Source organism: Tachyglossus aculeatus, chromosome 2 (assembly GCF_015852505.1).
Source record: "Tachyglossus aculeatus isolate mTacAcu1 chromosome 2, mTacAcu1.pri, whole genome shotgun sequence".
NCBI lineage: Eukaryota > Metazoa > Chordata > Mammalia > Monotremata > Tachyglossidae > Tachyglossus > Tachyglossus aculeatus.
In genome coordinates, this window is record NC_052067.1 from 85,082,060 (window position 1) to 85,106,130 (window position 24,071).

The following is a 24,071-nucleotide window of genomic DNA, read 5'->3' on the forward strand; positions in this document are numbered from 1 at the left end:
CACCTGCAGCAGGGCACCTCAGTCCCACTCAGAAGACACTCAACCATCCCACAGCCCTTGCCTCAGTGTGTTGGTTCTGGTTGCAGAGCGGGCATCTGGGCCACTGCTGCTGCTGCTACAGCTGCTCCTCCTGCTGCTGCTTGTCTCGGTGTTCTGCTCCCGAAGGTCAGAGGCGATAGGTATTTATCACCTGTGCTCCTAGGCCATTCCAGCTTTCGGCCTCAGTTTATCCAATCTCTGCCCTCCCCCTTCCTCCAAACCTAATTTGATTGGCACAGGGGTGAGGGGCACCTTCTGTATTCCTGGCTTGGGCTGTCAATCTAGCAGTTTTTGTTGTGGGGAAGGTATCCCACCCTCACTTCCAAGTTCCACCCGCTGGCTCAGGTGGTCACGAGACAGCATTTGACCTTGAGATGGCCGGTACCCCAGGGTCACCTTGGGATAGCCCCAATTCCGCTTTCGCACCATTTCACCTGCCTCATCCTTTTCTTTATCTTCCTTTGAAGTTCATTCATTCATTCAATCATATTTATTGAGCACTTACTGTGTACAGAGCACTGTACTAAGCGCTTGGGAAGTACAAGTCAACAACATATAGAGACGGTCCCTACCCAACAACAGGCTCACTGTCTAGAAGGGGGAGACAGACCACAAAACAAAACATGTAGACAGGTGTCAAAATCGTCAGAACAAATAGAATTAAAGCTATATGCACATCATTAACAAAATAAATAGAATAGTAAATATGTACAAGTAAAATAAATAGAGTAACAAACCTGTGCAAACATATATACAGGTGCTATGGGGAGGGGAAGGAGGTAGGGCAGGGGGGGATGATTTGAAGTTCAAATCATCTGCTTCTACTACCCACTTAGATTCTAGAAACTGTCATCTACTGCCCCCCAGATTCCACCTCCAACTTCTTTAAGCATTTTGATTTCTTTCTCACATTCCTTCTCTCTTTCTCCATGCCCACATTAATTCTGGGGTCTTCAATATCCACAGAGATGTTCTTGATGACCCTTCTGCTGACCGCCTTCTATCACTCCTCAATTCCGCTGACCTCGCTGCTCCACTCCACCTTGTCCACTCACCAACTTGGACACACACTCTATTTCATCATCTCTAACCACTGCACCATCTTTACCCTCATCAACTCTGAAATCCCTCTATCTGACCACAGCCTCCTCACTTGCCTCCTCTCCCACACACCTCCCCAGCTGTAAATCTGTACTATTCCCCCACAGAGACCTCCGACCTTTAGACCCGATCCACTTTTCTCAACTCATCATGCCCCACTTAGCCTCCATCCTCAGACTACCGTCCCTGGATGATCAAATACACGTTCTCAACTCCATCCTCTCTACTGAACTCAACCCACTTGCTCTCCTCGTCGATCTCGTATTGCAAACCCACAGCCCTGGATCATCTTCACAGCCTTCACTCTTGAGCTTGAGCTCCAGAGCTCTATTGGAGGAACTCTAAATATCGGACCGACTTCATCTACTTCAGGTTTATCCTTGCACGCTTTAACTCTGCCCTCCCCTCTGCCCAACAAAATTATTTCTCCACTCTTATTGACGCTCATGCCCATTGCCCTCACCAGTTGTTCCAGACCGCTAACTCCCTCCTCAGACCCCCTGTTTCCACACTTCCCCCATCCCTTGCTCCCAGTGACCTGGCCACCTACTTTATTAAGTAAAATTGACACTATCAGGTGTGATCTCCCTAAAATTGCCCCTGCTCCAACTCAGTCCCTCCCCGTTCTGGGCCCCTCTTCAACTTTCTAATCCATCCCAGCAGTATCTCTTGAGGAGATCTCATGCCTTCTCTCAAAAGCCACACCCTCCACCTGCTTATCCAACCCCATCCCTTAGCACCTTATCAAAACTCTCTCCCCCTCCCTTCCTCCCTCCCTAACAGCCATCTTCAACTGCTCACTCTCCAATGGCTTCTTCCCCACTGCTTTCAAACATTCCCATGTCTCCCCTATCCTTAAAAAAAAACTCTCCCTTGATCTCCGTGAATCCCTCCAGTTATTGCCTCATCCCTCTCCTACCATTCCTCTTTAAGCTCCCAGAGTGGGTTATCTACACCCACTGTCTCTGTTTTCTCTCCTCCAATTCTCTCCTTGACCTCCTCCAATCTGGCTTCCATGTCCATTACTCCATAGAAACTGCCCTCTCAAAAGTCACTAATGATCTCTTTCTTGCCAAATCCAATGGCCTCTACTCTGTCCTAATCCTCCTCCACCTTTCAGCTGCCTTCGACACTGTGGACCATCCCCTTCTCCTGGAAACGTTATCCAAGCTTGGCTTCACTGACCCTGGCCTCCCCTGGTTCTTCTCTTCTCTTTGGCTGTTCATTCTCAGTCTCCTTCTCTAACTGCGGGTGTCCCTTAAGATTCAGTTCTGGGTCCCCTTCTATTCTATACCCACTCCCTTGGAGAACTCATTCACTTCCATGGCTTCAACTACTACCTCTGTGTGGATGATACCCAAATCTACATCTCCAGCTCTGATCTCTCTCCCTCTCTGCAGTCTCGCATTTCCTCTTGCCCTCAAGACATCTCTACTTGGATGTCCCCCCATCACCTCAAGCTTAACAAGTCCAAAACAGAACTCCTTATCTTCCCACCCAAACCTTGTCTTCCCCCTGACTTTCTCATCACTATAGATGCTCTATAAATGCCAATGATGATGCCATCCAGGGGGTGTGGCAGTGGAGAGCCACAAAAGGTTTTTGAGGTGGTGAGTTTTGAGTAACTGAGAAATAGCTCAGGGTCTACAGGCTCACACTTGATCTGTCGTCATTATCAATTAGCGCAGCATGGAAAGAGACTGGTCTTGGGAGTCAGAGATCATGGGTTCTAATCCCACCTCTGCCACTTGTCTGCTGTGTGACCTTGGGCAAGTCACTTAACTTCTTTGTGCCTCAGTTACCTCATCTGTAAAATGGGGATGAAAACTGTGAACCCCACGTGGGACACCCTGATTACTTTGTATCTACCCTAGTAGTGCTTGGGACAGTGCTTGGCACATAGTAAGTGCTTAACAAATACCAACACCATTTTTATTATTATTAGGAGCCCCCTCTGTGTACCCTAAACTCATGGACCAGGCTTTCTTCTTGCACTTCAGGGTTTCTCATTCATTCATTCAATCATATTTATTGAGCATTTACTGTGTACAGAGTACTGTACTAAGAGCTTGGAAAGTACAATTCAGCAAGAAATAGAGACAATCCCTGCCCATAATGGGCTCACAATCTAGAAGGGGGGAGACAGACATCTAAACAAGTAAACAGGCATCAGTAGCATCATTATAAATAAATAGAATTATAAATATATACATGTCATTAATAAAAATAAATAGAATTATAATTATAAATATGAACAAACATACACAAGTGCTGGGGGGAGGGGAGCGGGAGATAGAGCAAAGGGAGTGAGTCGAGGCAATGGGAAGGGGAGGGAGAGCAGAGGAAAAGGGGGGCTTAGACTGGGACTGAGTTAGTCTGGGACTGGGACTCCTGAAGGAGGTGAGCTTTCAGTAGGACTTTTAAGGAGGGAAGTGTGCTAGTTTAGTGGGTTTGAGGAGGGAGGACACTCCAGGCCAGAGGTAGAATGTGGTCCAGGGGTCTTGTCGTGGGACAGGCAAGAACGAGGCAAAGTGAGAAGGTTAGTACCAGATGAGCGGAGTGTGCGGGCTAGGTTGTAGAAGGAGAGAAGGGCAGTGAGGTAAGAAAGGGCAAGGTGATGGAGAGCTTTGAAGCCAATAATAAGGAGTTTTTGCTTGATAAGGTATTTTTTCTATCTCCCAACCACATATCAAAGACTGCCTGGTTACTACTTGGTTAAATAAAGCGATTACCATTTCTGTGTGAAGTTTTTATTATCTTTCCTAAGATCTGGACACATTCAGGGCAGAGTTAGAGTTGAAAAGTTGCTGGTAAATGTTATCTCTGCCAGGGATATTGTCCAGGCATTTTTCTATTATTAGTCAGACCTTTCTCTATTTTTAGCTTTGTCCCAACCCTTTCACTTGGCAGGCTAACCCACTGTGGGGTGCTAGCCAATCAGCTATCTCCTCCAGCCCACCAATTTATTTTTTCACTGATAAAAGAGTTGCGTAAGATTCATATTTTTATGGTAAACTCGGTGGTCACATGTCCACTCGTTTCACACTCTTGTTCTCTGATTGTTCTTTCAGTTTCAGTGTCTGCTTCAGACTGCAGTCATGATCCGTGTCCACATTTGCGTAGCTGCAGTTGTCCTCTGGGCACTGGAAGGCCAGGCCTTGGACAGCTTTGTGGCGGCCGTGTATGAGCATGTCGTGACTCTGCCTGATCCCGCTCCACAGCCCGTTTCTCCTCAAGATGCCTTGGCGTTGATGAACAAGAACATGGATGTTTTGGAGGAAGCAATTAAATCTGCCGCCGAGCAGGTACAAAATGAGCTGGAGAGAGGGAGAGGAGATGGAGAGAAAGAGAGCAGGGAATGTCTGTTTATTGTTATAGTCTACTCTACCAAGCACTTAGTACAGTACTCTGCACACAGAAAGTGCTCACTATATACTAATGAATGAAGGAAGGAATGAGACAAGGGGAGAGAGAGAGAGAGAGGGCGCATGGTGTAGTGGATAGAGGATGGGCCTGGGAATCAGAAAGTCATGGGTTCTAATCCTGACTCCGCCACTTGTCTGCTGTGTGACCATGGGCAAGTCACTTCCCTTCTTTTGTGCCTCAGTAACCTCATCTGTAAAATGGGGATTGAAACTGTGAGTCCCCCATGGGGCAGGGACTGTGTCCAACTTGATTTGCTTGTGTCCACCCCAGTGCTTAGTTCAGTGCCTGCAACATAGAGCTTAACAGACACTATTATTATTGTTATTATTATTATTATAGAGCATTTTGAACCCCTTTAAAGCTCAGTTTGTTCCACCAGGGAGCACTCATCATTGTGACTCCAGAAGACGCCATTTATGGCTGGATCTTCACAAGGGAAACAATCTATCCCTACTTGGAGGATATTCCGGACCCTCAGGTGAACTGGATTCCCTGCACTGAACCTCACAGGTATTGCTTCTCTTGTTGCATCCCGTGATCAGCGTCCAGCTGGCCCTGGGGTAACCTTGCAGCCCTGGCTTCATTCATTCATTCAATCATAATTATTGAGTGCTTACTGTGTGCAGAGCACTGTACTAAGTGCTTGGGAGAGGACAGTCTAACAATAAGCAGACGCATTCCCTGCCCACAATGAGCTTACAATCTAGAGGGGGAGACAGACATTAATACAGATGAATTAAGGATGTAGAGTGTCAAGGGTGGAGACTCAAGTTTACTGTGGGGAAGGAGGAAATGGTAAACCACTTCCATATTTTTACCAAGAAAACTCTATGGATGCACTACCAGAACAATTGCAGATGGAGGTGGGGTGATCTGGGAGTGATGTGTCCATGACGTTGCTTTGGGTTGGAAAAGACTCGAAAGCATAAGACAGGACAAGAACCTAAGTGCTGTGGGTCTGGGAGGAGAGATGAATAAAGGGAATAGTAAGTCAGGGTGAGGCAGAAAGAAGGAAATGGGAAAAGAGGAAAGGAGGGTTTAGTCAGGGAAGGCCTCTTGGAGGAGATGTGCCTTCCATAATGCTTTGAATCGGGGAAGTAGTTGTCGGATAAGAGGTGGGAGTTCAGTACAGTAGTGAGACATCACAGGATCTCAGGTGTCACTAAAATACTCATATAAATAAATAAAGCAGAGGTAGCCAAGCTTCAGGAACTGAGGGGCCAAAAACCCACAACAAAATTCGACTGGGGCCTGCTGCCGTTTAGGGGGAGAGTGGGAGGGGCAGTGAGCGGAGGAGGGCGGCTTCAGTGGGTGTTAGGAATCAATCAATCCACTGTATTTATGGAGTGCTTGCCTTGGGCAAGACACTGTACTAAGTGCTTGGGAGAGTACATCAGAACAATATAACAGACACATCCCCTGCCCAAAATGAGTTTGCAGTCTAGAGGGGGAGGGGAAGAAAGTAGGTGTTCAGGGATGGGTGAGGATGTGGTGGCAAGTGAGTCCCAAAAAGCGGGAGCAGCAACTATGCTGAAGCCTGCTCTGGTGGCGGCTATCATGGAGACAGCGAAAATGGACAGCAAGCCCAGAACTGCCGTTGAGCCACTCCTTGGCTAAAGCAAGACAATGAAGGAAACAGAGTCTTAGGGAGTCAGCAAGCTGGCGGCATTTATAGAAAACACACAGCTGGTAGAGCATTGTCCTGGCTCCTTTGGAGAGTTAGTTACAAAGAAAGGGCACTACTCAATCTACAGTACAAAGAGCTTCCAGGCAAGGGGAGGGATGAAACTGACACAGAACCCAGCAGTGGAGCACCATGAGTGTGGACAATCTCCAGAGGAATCTGTGTGGAACATCCTAAGTATTCGTTCGGACAGGCTGGGAGCCACTAACCCCGCTGGAAAACTCAAGATGATTTTTGGAAGCTCCAAACTTCCTCCCTCTCTTCCTTGTGGACGGAGACTCCATCTCATCATCATCATCTTCATCAACTCATTCCCTGAGTCAGATTCATGCCTGCCCTGTGGGGGACATTCTGTAACTCCCTTTCCCCCTAACCACCACCTCTTTTATCGCCTCAAGAGGCCTTAGAGAAGCAATGTGGCTCAGTGGAAAGAGCACGGGCTTGGGAGTCAGAGGTCATCCCAACTCTGCCACTTTTCGGCTGTGTGTCTTTGGGCAAGTTACTTACCTTCTCTGTGCCTCAGTTTCCTCAACTGTAAAATGAGGATTAAGACTGTGAGCCCCACGTGGGACAACCTGATTTCCTTGTATCTACCCCAGTGCTTAGAACAGGGCTTAGCACATAGTAAGCACTTAACAAATACCATTATTATTATCCTGATTTACCAAGCCTGTTTCCCCCTGCTCCTGTTACCAGGGGAGAATACCCTGGACAGCTGGAGTCTGCTGTGCAAGAGCGAGGCTTCCAACCCCGTCACCGTCAAGGTTCCCATTCATTTATATCAAAGTCTGTCTCCCCCTCTAGACTGAAAGCGCACTGTGGGCAGGGAATGTGTCTGTTTTGTTATATCATACTCTCCCAAGCACTTAGTACAGTGCTCCACACTCAGTAAGTGCTCAATACGGACAATTGACTGACTGACAATGGCTCTTTCTAACTAATCAGGAGGAGGAGAATGTTGTCGACTTGTACTTCCCAAATGCTTAGTACAGTGCTCTACACACAGTAAATGCTCGATAAATATGATTGAATTAATGAAGGAATGAATCTCCAACAGTTCCCTTGGGGCCTGCAGTGTAGGAGAGATGCTGCCCACCCCACTGCACTGGGAATCCAGTTGACACTGCTCCTACTTGGGAAGGGAAAGGGTGTTCCTGTGATGGGAGACGGCCTCAACTTTTAGGATATCGGGGAGGCCACAGTTGTGGCTCTGCTGTCGCTAGGACTACTGGGATTGTGGGACTGAGCCGTGAGGAGCCAGCCTCCTTGCAGCACAACTCTACTGCTCTCCTTGTTTCTGTTGCTGTCTCCTTTTGTTTTTTATGTTATTAGTTTCATTTTTCCCTGTGTATCTGTCGCCAGCCCCGCCAGCCTCGTTGTTTCTGGATTGTGGACCCCTTTGGGTCCCCAAAGTTCTTTGAGTGAGTTCTTTTTTGTGTATTTTTTTCCCAGTGTTTAGTAGTGCTTAGTAGTGTTTAGAGTGTTTTTTTGCATAATAAGCGCTATTGAGTGTTATAATGAAAATGGACACACTGGTCCCCCACTCCAGTCTAAAAGGGCTGGGGAGATGCACACAGAGAAGGAAGCTCAATTCTCAGAAACTGCTCTCCAGGAGAGGAGTGCAGGAGAGTGGAGGGACAAGTAGGACGTTCGAAGAATATTTGAACAGTTACTACTGTTGTGGTATTTAAGCACTTACTATGTGTCATGCACTTTACCGAGTGCTAGGGTAAATACTAATCGGGTTGGATGCAGTCCGTGTCTTAACCCCCATTTTACAGATGAGATAAATGAGGCCCAGAGAAGTTAAGCGGCTTGTCCAAATTCACACAGCAGACATGTGGCCGAACTGGGATTAGAACCCGGGTCCTTCTGACTCCTACGCCTGTGCTCTGTTCACTAGGCCATGCTGGATCTCAGTTAAATAATAATCACGGTGTCTGTTAAGTGCTTCCTATGTGCCAAGTACTGTTCTAAGCCCTGGGGTAAATACAAGGTAATCAGATTGTCCCAGGAGGAACTCACAGTCTTAATCACCATTGTACAGATGAGGTAGTTTAGGCACAGAGAAGTTAAGTGATTTGCCCAAAGTCACACAGCTGACTAGTGGCGGAGCTGGATTTAGAACCCATGACCCCTGACTCTCCAGCCCATGCTCTTTCCACTAAGCCATGCTGCTTCTGATTCAGAAGTTTCAAAACTGTCTCCTCCTGGTGCTTCCTGCTACTTCCTGCTGCTGTGAGGGCTGCAGGGTTTTTTTTCTTTTCTAATTTATGGTATTTGTTAAACACTTACTGTGTGTCAAATGCTATTCAAAACTATCTCCTCCTGGTGCTTCCGGCTGCTGTGAGGGCTGCAGGTTTTTTTTTTTTCCTTTCTAATTTATGGTATTTGTTAAACACTTACTATGTGTCAAATACTGTTCTAAGCACTGGGGTAGGTTCAACCTAATTAGGTCAGACACATTCCCTGCTTGAGGCTCACAGTCGTTGGTAGTTTCCTCTTCTCTGGATCAGCGGCAGCAGGGTTGGGAGCAGACTTCATGCCAGTAGGGGCTTGGTCAGGGGAGGACACAGTTTAATGGGGCGAATGCCTAGTACTGTCTTTTTGAATGGACTCTGCTTTCTATTTCTGCCTCTCCCTGCCCAAGGGGGATAACATCAGGTGGGGAGGGAAGCACTGAGAGATCAATCAATCAATCAATCATATTTATTGAGCGCTTACTGTGTGCAGAGCACTGTACTAAGCACTTGGGAAGTACAAGTTGGCAACATATAGAGACAGTCCCTACCCAACAGTGGGCTCACCGTCTATAAGGGGGAGACAGAGAACAAAACCAAACATATTAACAAAATAAATAGAATAGATATGTACAAGTAAAATAAATAAATAAATAGAGTAATAAATATGTACAAACATATATACATATATACAGGTGCTGTGGGGAAGGGAAGGAGGTAAGACCGGGGGGATGGAGAGGGGGACGAGGGGGAGAGGAAGGAAGGGGCTCAGTCTGGGAAGGCCTCCTGGAGGAGGTGAGCTCTCAATAGGGCCTTGAAGGGAGGAAGAGAGCTACCTTGGCGGATGGGCAGAGGGAGGGCATTCCAGGCCCGGGGGATGACGTGGGCCGGGGGTCGATGGCGGGACAGGTGAGAACGAGGCACAGTGAGGAGATTAGTGGCAGAGGAGCGGAGGGTGTGGGCTGGGATGTAGAAGGAGAGAAGGGAGGTGAGGAAGGAGGGGGCGAGGTGATGGACAGCCTTGAAGCCGAGGGGGAAAGAGAGGTCTTTCTGTCCTTCCCCACTGGTGCTGCAGGTGATTGGCAGCCCTTAACAAGCTGGCATTCATGAGTTTAGAGGGACATGGGACTGCAAAACTGATACCCCCTGGGCTCCATGTAGAGTTGGGTTGGGGGGTCTAGGAGCAGCAGAATTGAAGAGACATGTGTTCCCTTCTTCACACAAAAATCACCCTGACCTGCCAACTTGCCTGGGACTGGCAAGCTCTATCAATTAATAAATCAATCAATCTTATTTATTGAGCACTTACTGTGTGCAAAGCACTGAACTAAGCACCAGGAGAATACAATTTAACAGAGTTGATAGACACATTCCCTGCCCACAACAAAGTTGCAGTCTAGCCTCAGCCCTGCTTGGGCCTAACTCTCGCCCCATTAAAGACCTACAGGGAGAACTCAGGCCATATGACTGACTATTCACTTCACTCTCTCTGACTTGCTCAAGTATTGTCAGAGAGGGAGTGGCATGGTGGGAGCTAAGTGACTGGCTCAACACAACAGGTCAGTGGCAGAGCTGGGGCTAGAACCTGGGTCTTTTCAGTAGGCCACTCTGCCTAAGTTCATCTAGAGGGCAACTGAGATCCATCAGGAAAGATTAGAAAGGAGATGGATTAGCTTACAAGGAAGGCTGATCATTTTAGCTGCACCAGGAAGCCAAGAGACACCAGCAGAATAGCACTGGTAGTACAACTTCCTCTTATTTGTGATCTTCAAATGGATGGCTAATAATGTTTGTGTTTTCTTGGTTGCAAGGAAATGGGCCGAAGAAGTGTTTAGCAATAATCACAGGCTGTGATTGCATTCACACTTAGTGTGTCAGCAGAGATAACTGAAAAGGGCAAGCAAGACTGTGTGGTTTCAGAGTAAGGTTTTGGACCAGATTAATGCAACTTCTTTCTGCGATAGCCTTTGTAGATTAGGAAAAAGCAATACATGTGTTTAATCTAGATTTGGGTAGGTCTTTTGACCCTACTCTATACAACAGTGTTAGCTAACTGGGGAAAGAAGGTCTTCACTATGAGCAAGTTGGATGGAGCTAAAGCTGGCCTGCAAGTCAACCCCACATGGGGTTTCTGTGATTTGGTGAATTGTACTTTCCAATTTATAGTGCTCTGTACACAGTAAGCGCTCAATAAATGCAATTGAATAAATGAATGAATGAATGAATTTGGTCTCAATCTGCAGAGGAGGGAGGGGGTGCACCCAGTGGTTGTCAACAGGGAATTATTTGCAGGACAAGTGTATCCACTCTAATAATAATAATAATAATTTTGGTATTTGTTAAGCACTTACTATGTGCCAAGCACTGTTCTAAGCGCTGGGGAATATACAAGGTAATCAGGTTGTCCCACATGGAGCTCACAGTCCTAATCCCCATTTTCCAGATAAGGTAACTGAGGCACAGAGAAGTTAAGTGACTTGCCCAAAGCCACACAGCTGATAAGTGGTGGAGCTGAGATTAGAACCCATGACCTCTGACTCTCAAGCCCATGCTCTTTCCACTGAGCCATGCTGCTTCTGTTCTCAGCAAATGAGTCTGATTTTCAGATGATATTCAATCAAGCAAGATTGTTAACACATAAAGACACTAAGTGTGGCCTAATAAGAAGCAGGGTGGCCTAATGGTTAGAGAATGGGCCTGGGCATCAGAAGGACCTGAGTTCTAATCCCAGCCCCTCCACTTGTCTGATGTGTGTCCTTGGGCAAGGCACTTCACTTCCCAGCGCTTAGAACAGTGCTTTGCACATAGTAAGCACTTAACAAATGCCATCATTATTATTATTATTATTATTATTATTATTCTCTGGACCTCAATTAATTCATCTGTAAAATTAAAATTGACTGTGACCCCCATGTGGGACAAGGACTGTATCCAATGTGGGACAAGGACTGTATCCAACCTGACTAGTTTGTATCTAATCCCGTTGCTTAGAACAGAATCTTGCATATAGTAAGTGCTAAACAAATACCAGAAAAAATAGCGCTTGACCTAAGTTTCTACTAAGTGCTGGCAAGAATAAAATCAACTAGATAAATTGGGGAAAATAGAGAGGCAGTGATTAAAGCATGGACCTGGGAGTGAGAAGAGCTGGGTTCTAATCCTGAGGCTTTTCTGTGCCTCAATTACCTCATCTGTTAAATGGGGATTATCACTGTGACAACCCTGTGGGACATGGACTATGTCTAACTTGATTATCTTGGATCTACCCCAGTGTCCCAGTGCCTGGCACATAGTAACAGACCCCATTCAACATTGGCTCATGGCTTAAACAGGAGAGAGAGCAGATATTTTTAATCTCCATTTTATGCATAAGGCAACTGAGGCACAGAGAAGTTGATTTGCTCAAGGTCACACATCAGGCAAGCAGGGCCAGGATGCTTCATGCTGTCATCCTCTTCCCAGAGCTTTGGTCAGGCTTTTGTTTGAATATTTTAAAAAGTGAAGGGAATGGAAGAATCAACCACTGTTTCTAACTGGGTGCTTACTGCGTGCAGAGCATTGTACTAAGCACTTCGGAGAGTACAATATAGCAGATTTAGTAGATACGTTCCCTTCCCATAAAGAGCATACAGTCTGGAGTGGGAGACAGACATTAAAATAAATTATGGACATGTACACAAATGCTGTGGGGCTGATGGTGGGCGAATATCAAGAGCCTAAAGGGTACAGAGCTACATCCATGCAGAAAGGAGTGGGACTTGGAGATGTATTAAAAAAAAATCAAAAATGATCAGAGACACTAATTATTTTTGTTCAATTAGATTGTAAGCCTTGCATCTGGCAGCTCTCCATCACCTCGTCCCCTCCTACCTCACCTCCCTTCTCTCCTCCTACAGCCCAGCCTTCACCCTCCGCTCCTCTGCCGCTAATCTCCTCACCGTGCCTCGTTCTCGCCTGTCCCGCCATCGACCCCCGGCCCACGTCATCCCCCTGGCCTGGAATGCCCTCCCTCCGCACATCTGCCAAGCTAGCTCTCCTCCTCCCTTCAAAGCCCTACTGAGAGCTCACCTCCTCCAGGAGGCCTTCCCAGACTGAGCCCCCTCCTTCCTCTTCCCCTCCTCCCCCTCCCCATCCCCCTCCCCTTACCTCCTTCCCTTCTCCACACCACCTGTATATATGTATATATGTTTGTACGTATTTATTACTCTATTTTATTTGTACATAGTTGTTCTATTTATTTATTTAGTTAATATGTTTTGTTTTGTTCTCTGTCTCCCCCTTCTAGATTGTGAGCCTACTGTTGGGTAGGGACCGTCTCTATATGTTGCCAACCTGTACTTCCCAAGCGCTTAGTACAGTGCTCTGCACACAGTAAGCGCTCAATAAATATGATTGAATGAATGAATGAATGAATGAATCTGGCGCACTCTTCCAAGGCCTTAGTTCAGTGCCTGCATTCAGTAGGTGCTCAGTAAACACCACAATCAACATTTTCTCCTTGAAATTTTCCTAATGGAAATTTCCTTCTGTTGTTTTTCTTTTCTGTTCTAATAACGAGCAAGATTTGGCCATACCCCAGTGCAGGAACGATTGAGCTGCCTCGCCAAGAACCACTCCATCTACGTGGTGGCCAACATGGGAGACAAGAAGCCGTGTAACGCCTCTGACCCGCGGTGCCCCGGGGATGGCCGATACCAGTACAACACCAACGTGGTCTTTGATGCAGATGGGAAACTGGTGGCACGTTACCACAAGGTGAGAGGGATCTGTCTATGGGTCAGAATCAGACCTCTCTCTGGCAAACCCGACACATCCTGCCCCTTATAAAGTTTGAGGTGCAGCATTGACCTAATGGAGAAAGCCCAGGCCTGGGAGCCAAAAGCACCTGGGTTCCATCCAATCCTGGCTCCATCCCTTATCTACTGTGTGGTCTTGTGTTAAACCACTTAACTTCTCAGTTCCTCAGTTATCTCACCTGTTAAATAATAATAATAATAATAATGATAATGGTATTTGTTAAGTGCTTACTATGTGCAAAGCACTATTCTAAGTGCTGGAGGGATACAAGGCAATCAGGTTGTCCCACGTACATGAGCCCCATGTGGGGCAGGGACTATGTCCAACCTGATTAGTTTGTACCTACCCCAGTGCTTAGTATAGTGCCTGGCACATAGTAAGCACTTAAGAAATACCATTTTAGAGAAAAAAAAGTCAGAGGGTCCTCCTGACATAGTGGAAAAAACACAGGCCTGAGAGACAGAGGACTTGGGTCTGTATCCCAGTTTGGCCATCTGCCTCCCTGTTACCTTGGACAAGGCACTTCACTTCTTTGGGCCTCAATTCCCTCATCTGTAGAGTGGGGATTACCTGTTCTTCCTCCTCCTTAGGCTGTGAACCACATTCATTCATTCAATCGTATTTATTGAGCGCTTACTGTGTGCAGAGCACTGTACTAAGTGCTTGGGAAGTACAAGTTGGCAACATATAGAGACAGATCCTACCCAACAGTGGGCTCACAGTCTAGAAGAACCGCATGTGGGACAGGGACTATGTCCAACCTGATTAACTTGTATCTACCTCAGTTCTTAGAACAGTCTTGGCACATAGTAAGCGCTTAACAAATACACTAATAAAGACTGTGAGCCCATTGCTGGGAAAGGATTGTCTCTATTTGTTGCCAAATTGTACTTTCCAAGCACTTAGTACAGTGCTCTGCACACAGTAAGTGCTCAATAAATATGATTGAATGAATAACAATAACAACAACAATAATAATAGAAGTCGGGGACTGGAATGATGCTAAGGAAGCATTGGAAGCCTTTCATTTTAAAAATGAATGATGTCCTAAAGGGTTTGCTTTCAGACATTTGAAGTCCAGGAAGTTCTCCAAATTCCCCCTCGAAGGAACTAAGGGGGACAACACTGTAGGTTTCATTGCAACATGCCAAGAGGATGCTCAATAAGCACTATCTACGACTGCTACTATAAGAGGAGTGGACACAATACTCAGTTGAGATTTGACGTCAGGAAAGGTCTTCTGTCTTAGTGAATGGTAAACTTTAATTCAGGTAACTAATCATCACCACTAGATTAAATGGTGTTTGGGAATCCCACAGCCTCATGTGGTACAGGGACAACGTTCAACCTGATTATCTGCACCTACCCTATAAGTTCCCCTTTCAGGGTCACACCTGGAGAGTTTCCAGTACTCTATCGGTCTCGGCTATAGGAAGGAGAGACAAGCAGAGGCATATCCATTCCACCCAGTGCTTAGAGCAGGGTTTGGCACATAGTAAGCGCTAAACAAATACCATCGTTATTATTCCTAGCTTGGGCAGTGGCTAGTAAGTGAAAGGCAATTCTCTACAAGTCAAAACTCACCCATGCTGGGCAGCAGCGACACGGGAGAGAGTCAAGGGTGGAGACTCAAGTTTACTGCGCAGAAGGAGGCAATGGTAAACCACTTCCATATTTTTACCAAGAAAACTCTATGGATACACAACCAGAATGATTGCAGATGGAGAGAGGGACATTCTGGGAGAGATGTGTCCGTGGTGTCGCTATGGGTAGGAAACGACTCGACGGCAAAAGACAAGACCACATAAATAGGTACTTCATAAATGATAACATTATCAACAAGATGATGATAGCTTGGCATTTCCCCAAGGCATTTCCCTCACGCCATTCTCAATGTCTCCTCTGCCCACAAGACTTGCATGGGGAAGCGATACGTTGAGGAAGAGTCCAGAGATACTGAGAAACAGAGGTTGGTGCCCAAAGGAAAGAAGAAGTTTGAGTCGGGGACTTCAGTATGGTTTCTTCCCCTCTCCCCATCAGCAGTGTCTTCTTTCTAAAGAGTTTTTATTCTCGGTCTCTCCCAGTACAACCTGTTTGGTGAATCTCAGTTTGATGTCCCTCCGAGACCAGAGCTGGTCGCTTTCAACACGCCCTTTGGGAAATTGGGTGTTTTCACCTGCTTTGACATCCTCTTCCATGACCCTGCTGTTTCCGTTGTGAGAGACCTGCACGTGGACACCGTCCTGTTTCCGACCGCGTGGATGAATGCCCTGCCATTTCTGACCGCTATCGAGTTCCACTCGGCTTGGGCGATGGGAATGGGGGTGAATCTTCTCGTGGCCAACACACACAATACCACCCAGCGGATGACGGGTAACATCCCGCGGACGGCCTGGGAGGTTGGGAAGATGGGATCTTGCAAGCCTAATGCTGCTGGGACCACGGCCCTTTCCTTCTCTGTCCCCATTGCCTGGGCCTCCGTTTTCCCATCAGGCCTACCCCGCCCGCCCTCCCATCTTGTTCTCCAGGGTACGTGTGGGTAAAAATGGCTGAACCCTGGGGCGATTAAATATCTGGCAATATTGAAAGAGTGGGAGTTGGAGCCGGGGGCTCAATGAGAGACGAGGGGTGGAATTGGCATATGAAACCCAGAGACATGTAGTCTATTAGTCCTCCATTTTCCCCAGGTTGAACTCTTCCTCCTGTTTATCTTTGGCAGGCAGTGGTATCTACGCCCCGGAGTCTCCCAAGGTCTATCATTACAACATGAAAACAGAGACTGGAAAACTCCTCATTTCAAAACTGGACTCCCACCCCAGCCTCTCCCCCACCTACCCAGTGGCCGTGAATTGGAGCACATATGCCACAAGCATCAAACCTTTCTTACCAGAGAAGCCGGCTTTCCCTGGGAATGTCTCCCGGGACAAGTTCACCTTTGCTGAGCTCACCGGACAAGCTGGAAATGTTTCTGTTTGTCAGAAAGATATCTGCTGCCATTTAAGCTACAGGATGGCAGAGAAGCGAAACGATGAAGTCTATGTCCTGGGGGCTTTTGATGGACTTCATGGTAGTAGAAGAAAATACTATTGGGAGGTACAGTAATTCCCCTTCCTCTGCTGGGAGATGTTGATTGGTGGTGGTTTTCCAAGAGTAAACTTTCCTTTCATGTCATCCTTTAGCCCATGGGAGAAAATTAACCAGGTATTTTCTTCCTCCAGTCATCCATTCACTACTAGAACTTGTCTATAATCATCGTGCTTGGTTAAGACCAGAAATTGTGAATTTATCTTCATGGAAGGGGTAGTAAGGTTTCGGTTCATGCCCTGATTAGTTTCCTTCTACAAATTACACCAGGGCCAAACCAGTATTGTAGCTAGGGAGAAGCTCTTTGTGAGCTTTAAGACCTACATCTCTATTCCCTAGCTTTATCTCTGACTTTTCATGTGAAAAACAGTATGGCCTAGTGGATTTGCACCTATTCAGCCCTCCCATGCTACTGTTCACTCCTCTCCCCAGGTATCTCTGCTCCCTGACCCTCCTTAACAGGTCCACCCTACTCCAGCACATAATAGTTTGTATCTGCTCTCTGTGACATCATTGTCTGTCTATTTTATTATTGCCATAGCATGTTAATCATTAACTACCCTCTGTGATCCCATCGCCTACTTATATCATTGTTACTGTTTTATCGCTTCTGCATTTCAATTGTTAAACTCCCGCTGTGCTGTCATTTGCCCTGCTGACCTCACCATGAACTATCAATTCCCTTGCTCCCAACTGCCATTCCCATTCCTCACCTTTCCCTTCCCCTCTCCCACCCAGCCTTTTCCCTCCCTCTCCCCCACCACCACCGCTCCCCCTCACCCCCTACCCAGGATCCCTCTGTATCAGGGCCAATCCTCCACTCCTCCCTCCCAGCCCTCTCCCTCCCTTCCTCCCCTCCCCCACCCCATCCCAGTTCTCCTTTCCCATCACCACCCCTCTTCCCACTCTCCCCACCCAGGCCCCCGCCAACTCACCCCAATCCAAACCCTCCCCACTCCTCACACCCTTCCCCCTCCCTCCCCTCCCTCAACAACTGCTGCCAAGTGTGGCCTCTGGAACCCCTGCTCCGTTATAAGTAAGCTCCCTTTCATCCTGGACCTATTTCTTTCCAGCTCTCTACTCCTCCTCGCCCTAACTGAAACATAGCTGTCTCCGGACGACACGGTCTCTTCTGCTGCCCTCTCCAGTGGAGGCCTCTTCTTCTCCCACTCCCCCAGACTCACCGGAAAAGGAGGAAGTGTCGGTTTGCTTCTCGCCCCCCACTGTCGCTTTTGCACTATCCCTCCTCCTCCTTCGCTTTCCTTCCCTTCCTTTGAAGCCCACCTCTACCACCCCCTCCAGATTCTTGTAGCCGTCATCTACCGCCACCCACCCCGGCCCCACCTCCAACTTCTTTAGCGATTTTGACCCCTTCCTCACCTTCCTTCTCTCCTTTTCCATGCCCACTCTAATCCTCAGAGACTTCAACATCCACGTGGATATCCCTGGTGACTCCTCTGCCGCCTTCCTTCTATCTCTCCTTGACACTGCCAACCTCTTGCTCCGCCCCACCTCGCTCACTCACCAACTTGGTCACACCCTCGACCTCATCATCTCCTTCCGCTGCACTGTCTCCACCCTCACCAACTCTGAAATCCCTCTCTCTGATCATAATCTTCTCACCTGCCTCCTCACTCACACTCCTTTCCCCTGTAAATCCGTATTACTCCCTCACAGAGATCTCCACTCTCTTGACCCCATCCATCTTCCTGAGTGCCTCACACCCCACCTCACCTCCCTTTCCTCTCTACCCAATCTTGATGATCAGATTACTGCTCTCAACTCTACCTTCTCTATTCAGCTAGACTCGCTTGCTCCCCTTTCCCTTTGCCGCTCTCGTACCACTAACACACAGCCCTGGATCACTGCCACTGTCCGCCTCCTTCGCTCTTATGCTTGAGCTGCTGAATGCTGCTGGCAAAAGTCTAAACACCATTACAACCTCATTCACTTCAAGTTTATCCTTTCCTGTCTTAACTCTGCCCTCTCCTCTGCCAGACAAAACTATTTCTCCTCTCTTATTGACACCCATGCCCATCATCCCCGTCGGCTCTTCTGTACATTCAACTCCCTCCTCAGGCCCCCGGTTCCTCCCCCTCCTCCTTCCCTCACCCCCTACGATCTGACCTCCTACTTCATTAATAAAATTAAATCCATCAGGTCTGAGCTCCCAAACGTCACTCCCCCACCTTCTCCAACCCCCCTGCTCTCAATGCTCTCTGCTACTCTCCCATCCTTCCCAGCAGTATCTTCAGAGGAGATCTCCTCCCTCCTCTCAAGTGCTATTCGGCCACCTGTGCTTCTGACCCCATTCCCTCTCATCTTATGAAATCTCTCGCTCCGTCCCTTCTCCCCTCCTTAACTTCCATCTTCAACTGCTCACTTTCCACTGGTTCCTTCCCCTTTGCCTTCAAACATGCCCACGTCTCTCCCATCTTAAAAAAACCCTCTCTTGACCCCACCTCCCCTTCTAGTTATTGCCCTATCTCCCTCCTACCATTCCTTTCCAAACTCCTTGAATGTGTCATCTACATGCGCTGCCTCAAATTCCTCAACACCAACTCTCTCCTCGATCCCCTCCAATCTGGCTTCCGTCCCCTACATTCCACAGAAACTGCCCTCTCAAAGGTCACCAATGACCTCCTGCTTGCCAAATCCAATGGCCCATACTCTATCCTAGTCCTCCTCAACCTCTCAGCTGCATTCGACACTGTGGTCCACCCCCTTCTCCTCAACACGCTATCCAACCTTGGCTTCACAGACTCTGTCCTCTCCTGGTTCTCCTCTTATCTCTCCGGTCATTCATTCTCAGTCTCTTTTGCAGGCTCCTCCTCCCCCTCCCATCCCCTTATTGTAGGGATTCCTCAAGGATCAGTTCTTGGTCTCCTTCCGTTCTCTATCTACACTCACTCCCTTGGTGAACTCATTCGCTCCCATGGCTTCAACTATCATCTCTATGCTGATGACACCCAAATCTATATCTCTGTCCCTGCTCTCTCTCCCTCCCTCCAGGTTCACACCTCCTCCTGCCTTCAGGACATCTCCATCTGGTTGTCTGCCCGCCACCTAAAACTCAACATGTCCAAAACTGAACTCTCTGTCTTCCCTCCCAAACCCTGCCCTCTCCCTGACTTTCCCATCACTGTTGACGGCACTACCATCCTTCCCGTCTCACAAGCCTGCAACCTTGGTGTCATCCTCGACTCTGCTCTCTTGTTCACCCCTCACATCCAATCCGTCACCAAAACCTGCCGGTCTCACCTCCGCAACATTGCCAAGATCTGCTCTTTCCTCTCCATCCTCTCCATCCCCCCACCTTACCTCCTTCCCTCCTCCTTCCGCTATCCTGCTTGTTCAAGCTCTCATTCTATCCCGCCTGGATTACTGCATCAGCCTCCTCTCTGATCTCCCATCCTCCTGTCTCTCCCCACTTCAATCCATACTTCACACTGCTGCCCAGATTGTAATACTCTGGGCATGTTACTCCCTTTCTCAAAAATCTCCAGTGGCTAACAATCAACATATGCATCAGGCAAAAACTTCTCATCCTCAGCTTCAAGACTCTCTATCACCTCATCTCCTCCTACCTCACCTCCCTTCTCTCCTTCTACAGCCCAGCCTGCACCCTCTGCTCCTCTGCCACTAATCTCCTCGCCGTGCCTCGTTCTCGCCTGGACCACGTCATCCCCCGGCCTGGAATGCCCTCCCTCCGCACATCCGCCAAGGTAGCTCTCTTCCTCCCTTCAAGGCCCTACTGAGAGCTCACCTCCTCCAGGAGGCCTTCCCAGACTGAGCCCCCTCCTTCCTTTCCCCCTCCACCCCCTCCCCATCCCCCCACCTTACCTCCTTCCCCTCCCCACACCACCTGTATATATGTATGTACATATTTATTACCCTATTTATTTTATTTGTACATATTTATTCTATTTATTTTATTTTGTTAATATGTTTTGTCTTGTTGTCTGTCTCTCCCTTCTAGACTGTGAGCCCACTGTTGGGTAGGGACCGTCTCTATATGTTGCCAACTTGTACTTCTCAAGTGCTTAGTACAGTGCTGTACACACAGTAAGCACTCAATAAATATGATTGAATGAATGAATGAATAATAGGGGATGGGCCCGGGAAGTACCTGGGTTCCAATCCTTGTTTTGCCACTTGTCTGCTTTGCAACCTTGTGCCAGTACTTTAAGTTCTCTGTGCCTTAGTTACCTCATCCGTAAAATGGGGATTAACATTGTGATCCCCATGTGGGACATGGACTGTGTCCAACTTGATTAGCTTGTATTTACCCCAGCAATTAGTATAGTGCCTTGCACACAGGAAGTACTTAACAAATATTATAAAAATGTATTCCATATGAAGTGATCTTATTCTTCTCCTTGGATTTACAGGAGGTCAAACAAATTCAGCCCCATTTTTCTTAATTCTCCCTGGAATTAGACATTCTAATGGGTTCTCTCTTGGTTATTTAGGTTTTTAGCAAGAATATCCACTAATGCAGCAATATGGGCGCCAATGAATTACTTTTTCCTCACCTCATCTGGTTCCTTCAGTCTCCTGAAACCCATTGTCCTGTCCCTTTTTCTTTTTCCACCCTTATTAAAGTGGTACAATCTAGGAGCTGGAGGAAGGTAGAAAGAAAGGAAATAAAAGGTGAAGGGGCAGATCGATGTCACCTTTTTACCTTTCCCTTTCTCTATTCAGTGCTCAGCCTCAGAAGAGTGAATTCATCTTTTAGACTGTGAGCCCACTGCTGGGTAGGGACTGTCTCTATATGTTACCAACTTGTACTTCCCAAGCGCTTAGTACAGTGCTCTGCACACAGTAAGCGCTCAATAAATACGATTGATGATGATGATGATGATCCGACAACAGTAGCATGACAGTAGCATGTCAATCGGGTGATACTGTCATTAATGAACACTAAGAGGTGTAAAGTGTCGTCATGGAATCCTAAAACAGTGTAACCTTAAAGAGTCAGAGAAGCATGGAGGGAAGGTTGAGAAACTCACAGATGCTATTTATGTATATATTTTTAAAGTAATTTTTTGTCCTAAATCCACCTCAACTTACAAAATATGAGCCTCTTAACCCAAATGAGTTTGTAATTGCAATATGGTGGTACTTGTATGTGCCAAGCACTGTTCTAAGCGCTGAGGTAGATACAAGTTAATCAGGTCTTCTCATTTAGCACCTTGGAAAATAGCCCTGGCCTAGGTTAAAGCCAACTAGATTTTTCCTAGATATACCTCAAGAGCAATCACGTGGGAGCAATTGCCCAACTACATCTAGTTCTCTGATAACACAGGGCTGCATTCTTATAAAACCCCACATTAAGATAGTACTAGTACACCCTGTGTTCACCACGACATAGTAATAATAATAATGATGGCATTTATTAAGTGCTTACTATGTGGAAAGCACTTTTCTAAGCACTGGAGAGGTTACAAGGAGATCAGGTTGTCCCATGGGGGGCTCACAGTCTTAATCCCCATTTTGCAGATGAGGGAACTGAGGCACAGAGAAGTGAAGTGACTTACCCAAAGTCACACAGCTGACAATTGGCAGAGCCAGAATTTGAACCTTTGACCCCGGACTCAAAAGCCCGTGCTCTTTCCACTGAGCCACGCTTCTTCCCAATACATCATTTCATCCCAGAACGTAGTGCTGCGGTTCCAAACTGGCTTGCATTGTTGGATGAACATTCCCTGGTTCCCTGACAATGTCCAAACCACAGCTTGCAGGGAAAATACATGCTACAGGAGAACTGAGTGTCTGTTCACCTCCCCCAGTCTAACAGTTGGCTATACGGAACAGAATCCAAATTCCATTACTACTGAGGGATGACAGAAAACTCTTGGCCTCTTTTTGGAGAAATCAGACCCAGTTTTCCCAAAAGAGCAGATCTTCCCGGCAGTTGCCTTTTAACTTCCTGCTTTGTTCACCTAGGTCTGCACCCTGTTGAAGTGTAACACCACCAACTTGAAAACATGTGGGAGACCTGTAGAAACTGCCCTGACCAGGTTTGAAATGTACTCCCTTAGCGGCACATTTGGGACTCAGTATGTCTTCCCGGAGGTATTGCTGAGCGAGATCCAGCTCGCCCCCGGAGAGTTCCAGGTAAGAGATTTTCCTGTTAATGCACTCAGTGGGACTGGAAGTTAATCGGTGTTATTTATCAAGATCTTACTGTATGCAGAGCACCTAGGAAAATACAGTAAAACAGAGTTGGTAGACAAGTTCCCTGTTCACAAGTAGCTTACGGTCTAGAGGGGGAGACATGTTAATATGAATAAATAATTTACAGGGATGTACATAAGTGCTGTGGAGCCGAGGGCTGAGCAGCTCAGTTGCTTAGGTGAACCCACGTTTTTAGGTTTTCCACACCATAAAGTTTCTGTTAAATGTCCTATCAGATGATTACACATTAGATGCTATTTCTACATCAAACATTGCCGGTTAAGATGCGGTGACTGGAAAGAGGCTGTCCTGCTTACTGCTCTAAGATTTTGACGAACTGGGTCAGGGTTGCCCAGATGGGCTGAAGTGATTTAACACAACCACATCCATCTGTGGCATTTCTGTAGAGGAGATTGAGACATGTTGGTTCTTGCAAGAGGAAGTCAGGTGTGTCATATGGCAGCGATCTGCCTAGTTCATTCTTGATAGCTGTTCATTTATTCATTCATTCATTCAATCGTATTTACTGAGCGCTCACTGTGTGCAGAGCACTGTACTAAGCGCTTGGAGAGTGCTCATGGGCTGAGCAGTGTGAATGGGGTCAGGGTGTGGTTTCAGAACCCATCCACAACTCCTCTCCCCACTCCTGATTCTGGCACCCTGCAGGTTGGGGATTGGGAGAGCCCAGGGTGGGAAGGCATTGACCAGCTAGTACAGGATGAGGGGACCGGAATGGGGCCTGAGCCTCTGGACAGACCGGCAGGCGTCCCGGCGGGTGGGTTCAGGCCTAGAGCGGCAGTAGGGTTTCGGGGCTGCGGACATCCCGAAGCGTTTTGGTTCTGGGAAATTGGCAAAATGGAGGTGAGTGAGAGTTGTGGAGGCCCCATGAGGCATCCCTGAGGCTGACGGTGCCGTAGTAGACGTGGCTTAGTGGAAATAGTATGGGCTCGGGAGGCAGAGGTCGTGGGTTCTAATCCCAGCTCCGCCACTTGTCAGCTGTGTGACTTTGGGCAAGTCATGTAACTTCTCTGGGCCTCAGTTTCCTCATCTGGAAAATGGGGATTAAGACTGTGAGCCCCACATGGGACAACCTGACTACCTTGTATCTATCCCAGTACTTAGAACAGTGCTTGGCATTTAGTAAGCACTTAACAAATACCATCATTGTTATTATTATTATTAGACATTGCCCTTTGGGGCCAGGCCTGGTTGGCTCTTCAGGCACTGTAGCCATGTCTCAGGATGACAGGGGTAGCTTGGTGGGGTTCCCTTGGAGATCAGGGAATTGTAGAGCAGGGTTGGGGACCCCACCCTGGGCAGACTTAATACCAGATTGATTGGCGGTCATGGCCCTACAGCTCCTCCCACAGCGCATGACCATCATTAATAGTTACCGGGAGATAGATTTTTTTTTAATGTCACTGATGGGAACTTTTTATCCCTCCTTGATCTGTAATTTGGCAAGGTAGCAAGGTTAAAATGTTTAGCACTGGGCATGCAATCAATATCTTGGTTTTGTC

At 47.4% G+C, this 24,071-nt stretch overlaps 1 protein-coding gene across 1 annotated transcript in view; it reads left to right on the plus strand.

Moving 5' to 3' along the window:
* Positions 1-24,071, plus strand: part of VNN2 (vanin 2) — a 61,760-nt gene that overhangs the window by 36,425 nt on the left and 1,264 nt on the right. Inside the window, exons 2-7 of the mRNA XM_038741689.1 lie at positions 4,218-4,445; positions 4,946-5,076; positions 13,053-13,245; positions 15,372-15,660; positions 16,007-16,380; positions 22,321-22,491. Of these exons, the coding sequence (XP_038597617.1) occupies positions 4,239-4,445; positions 4,946-5,076; positions 13,053-13,245; positions 15,372-15,660; positions 16,007-16,380; positions 22,321-22,491 (1,365 nt within the window). The 5' untranslated portion in view covers positions 4,218-4,238. The remainder of the gene's footprint in view (positions 1-4,217; positions 4,446-4,945; positions 5,077-13,052; positions 13,246-15,371; positions 15,661-16,006; positions 16,381-22,320; positions 22,492-24,071) is intronic.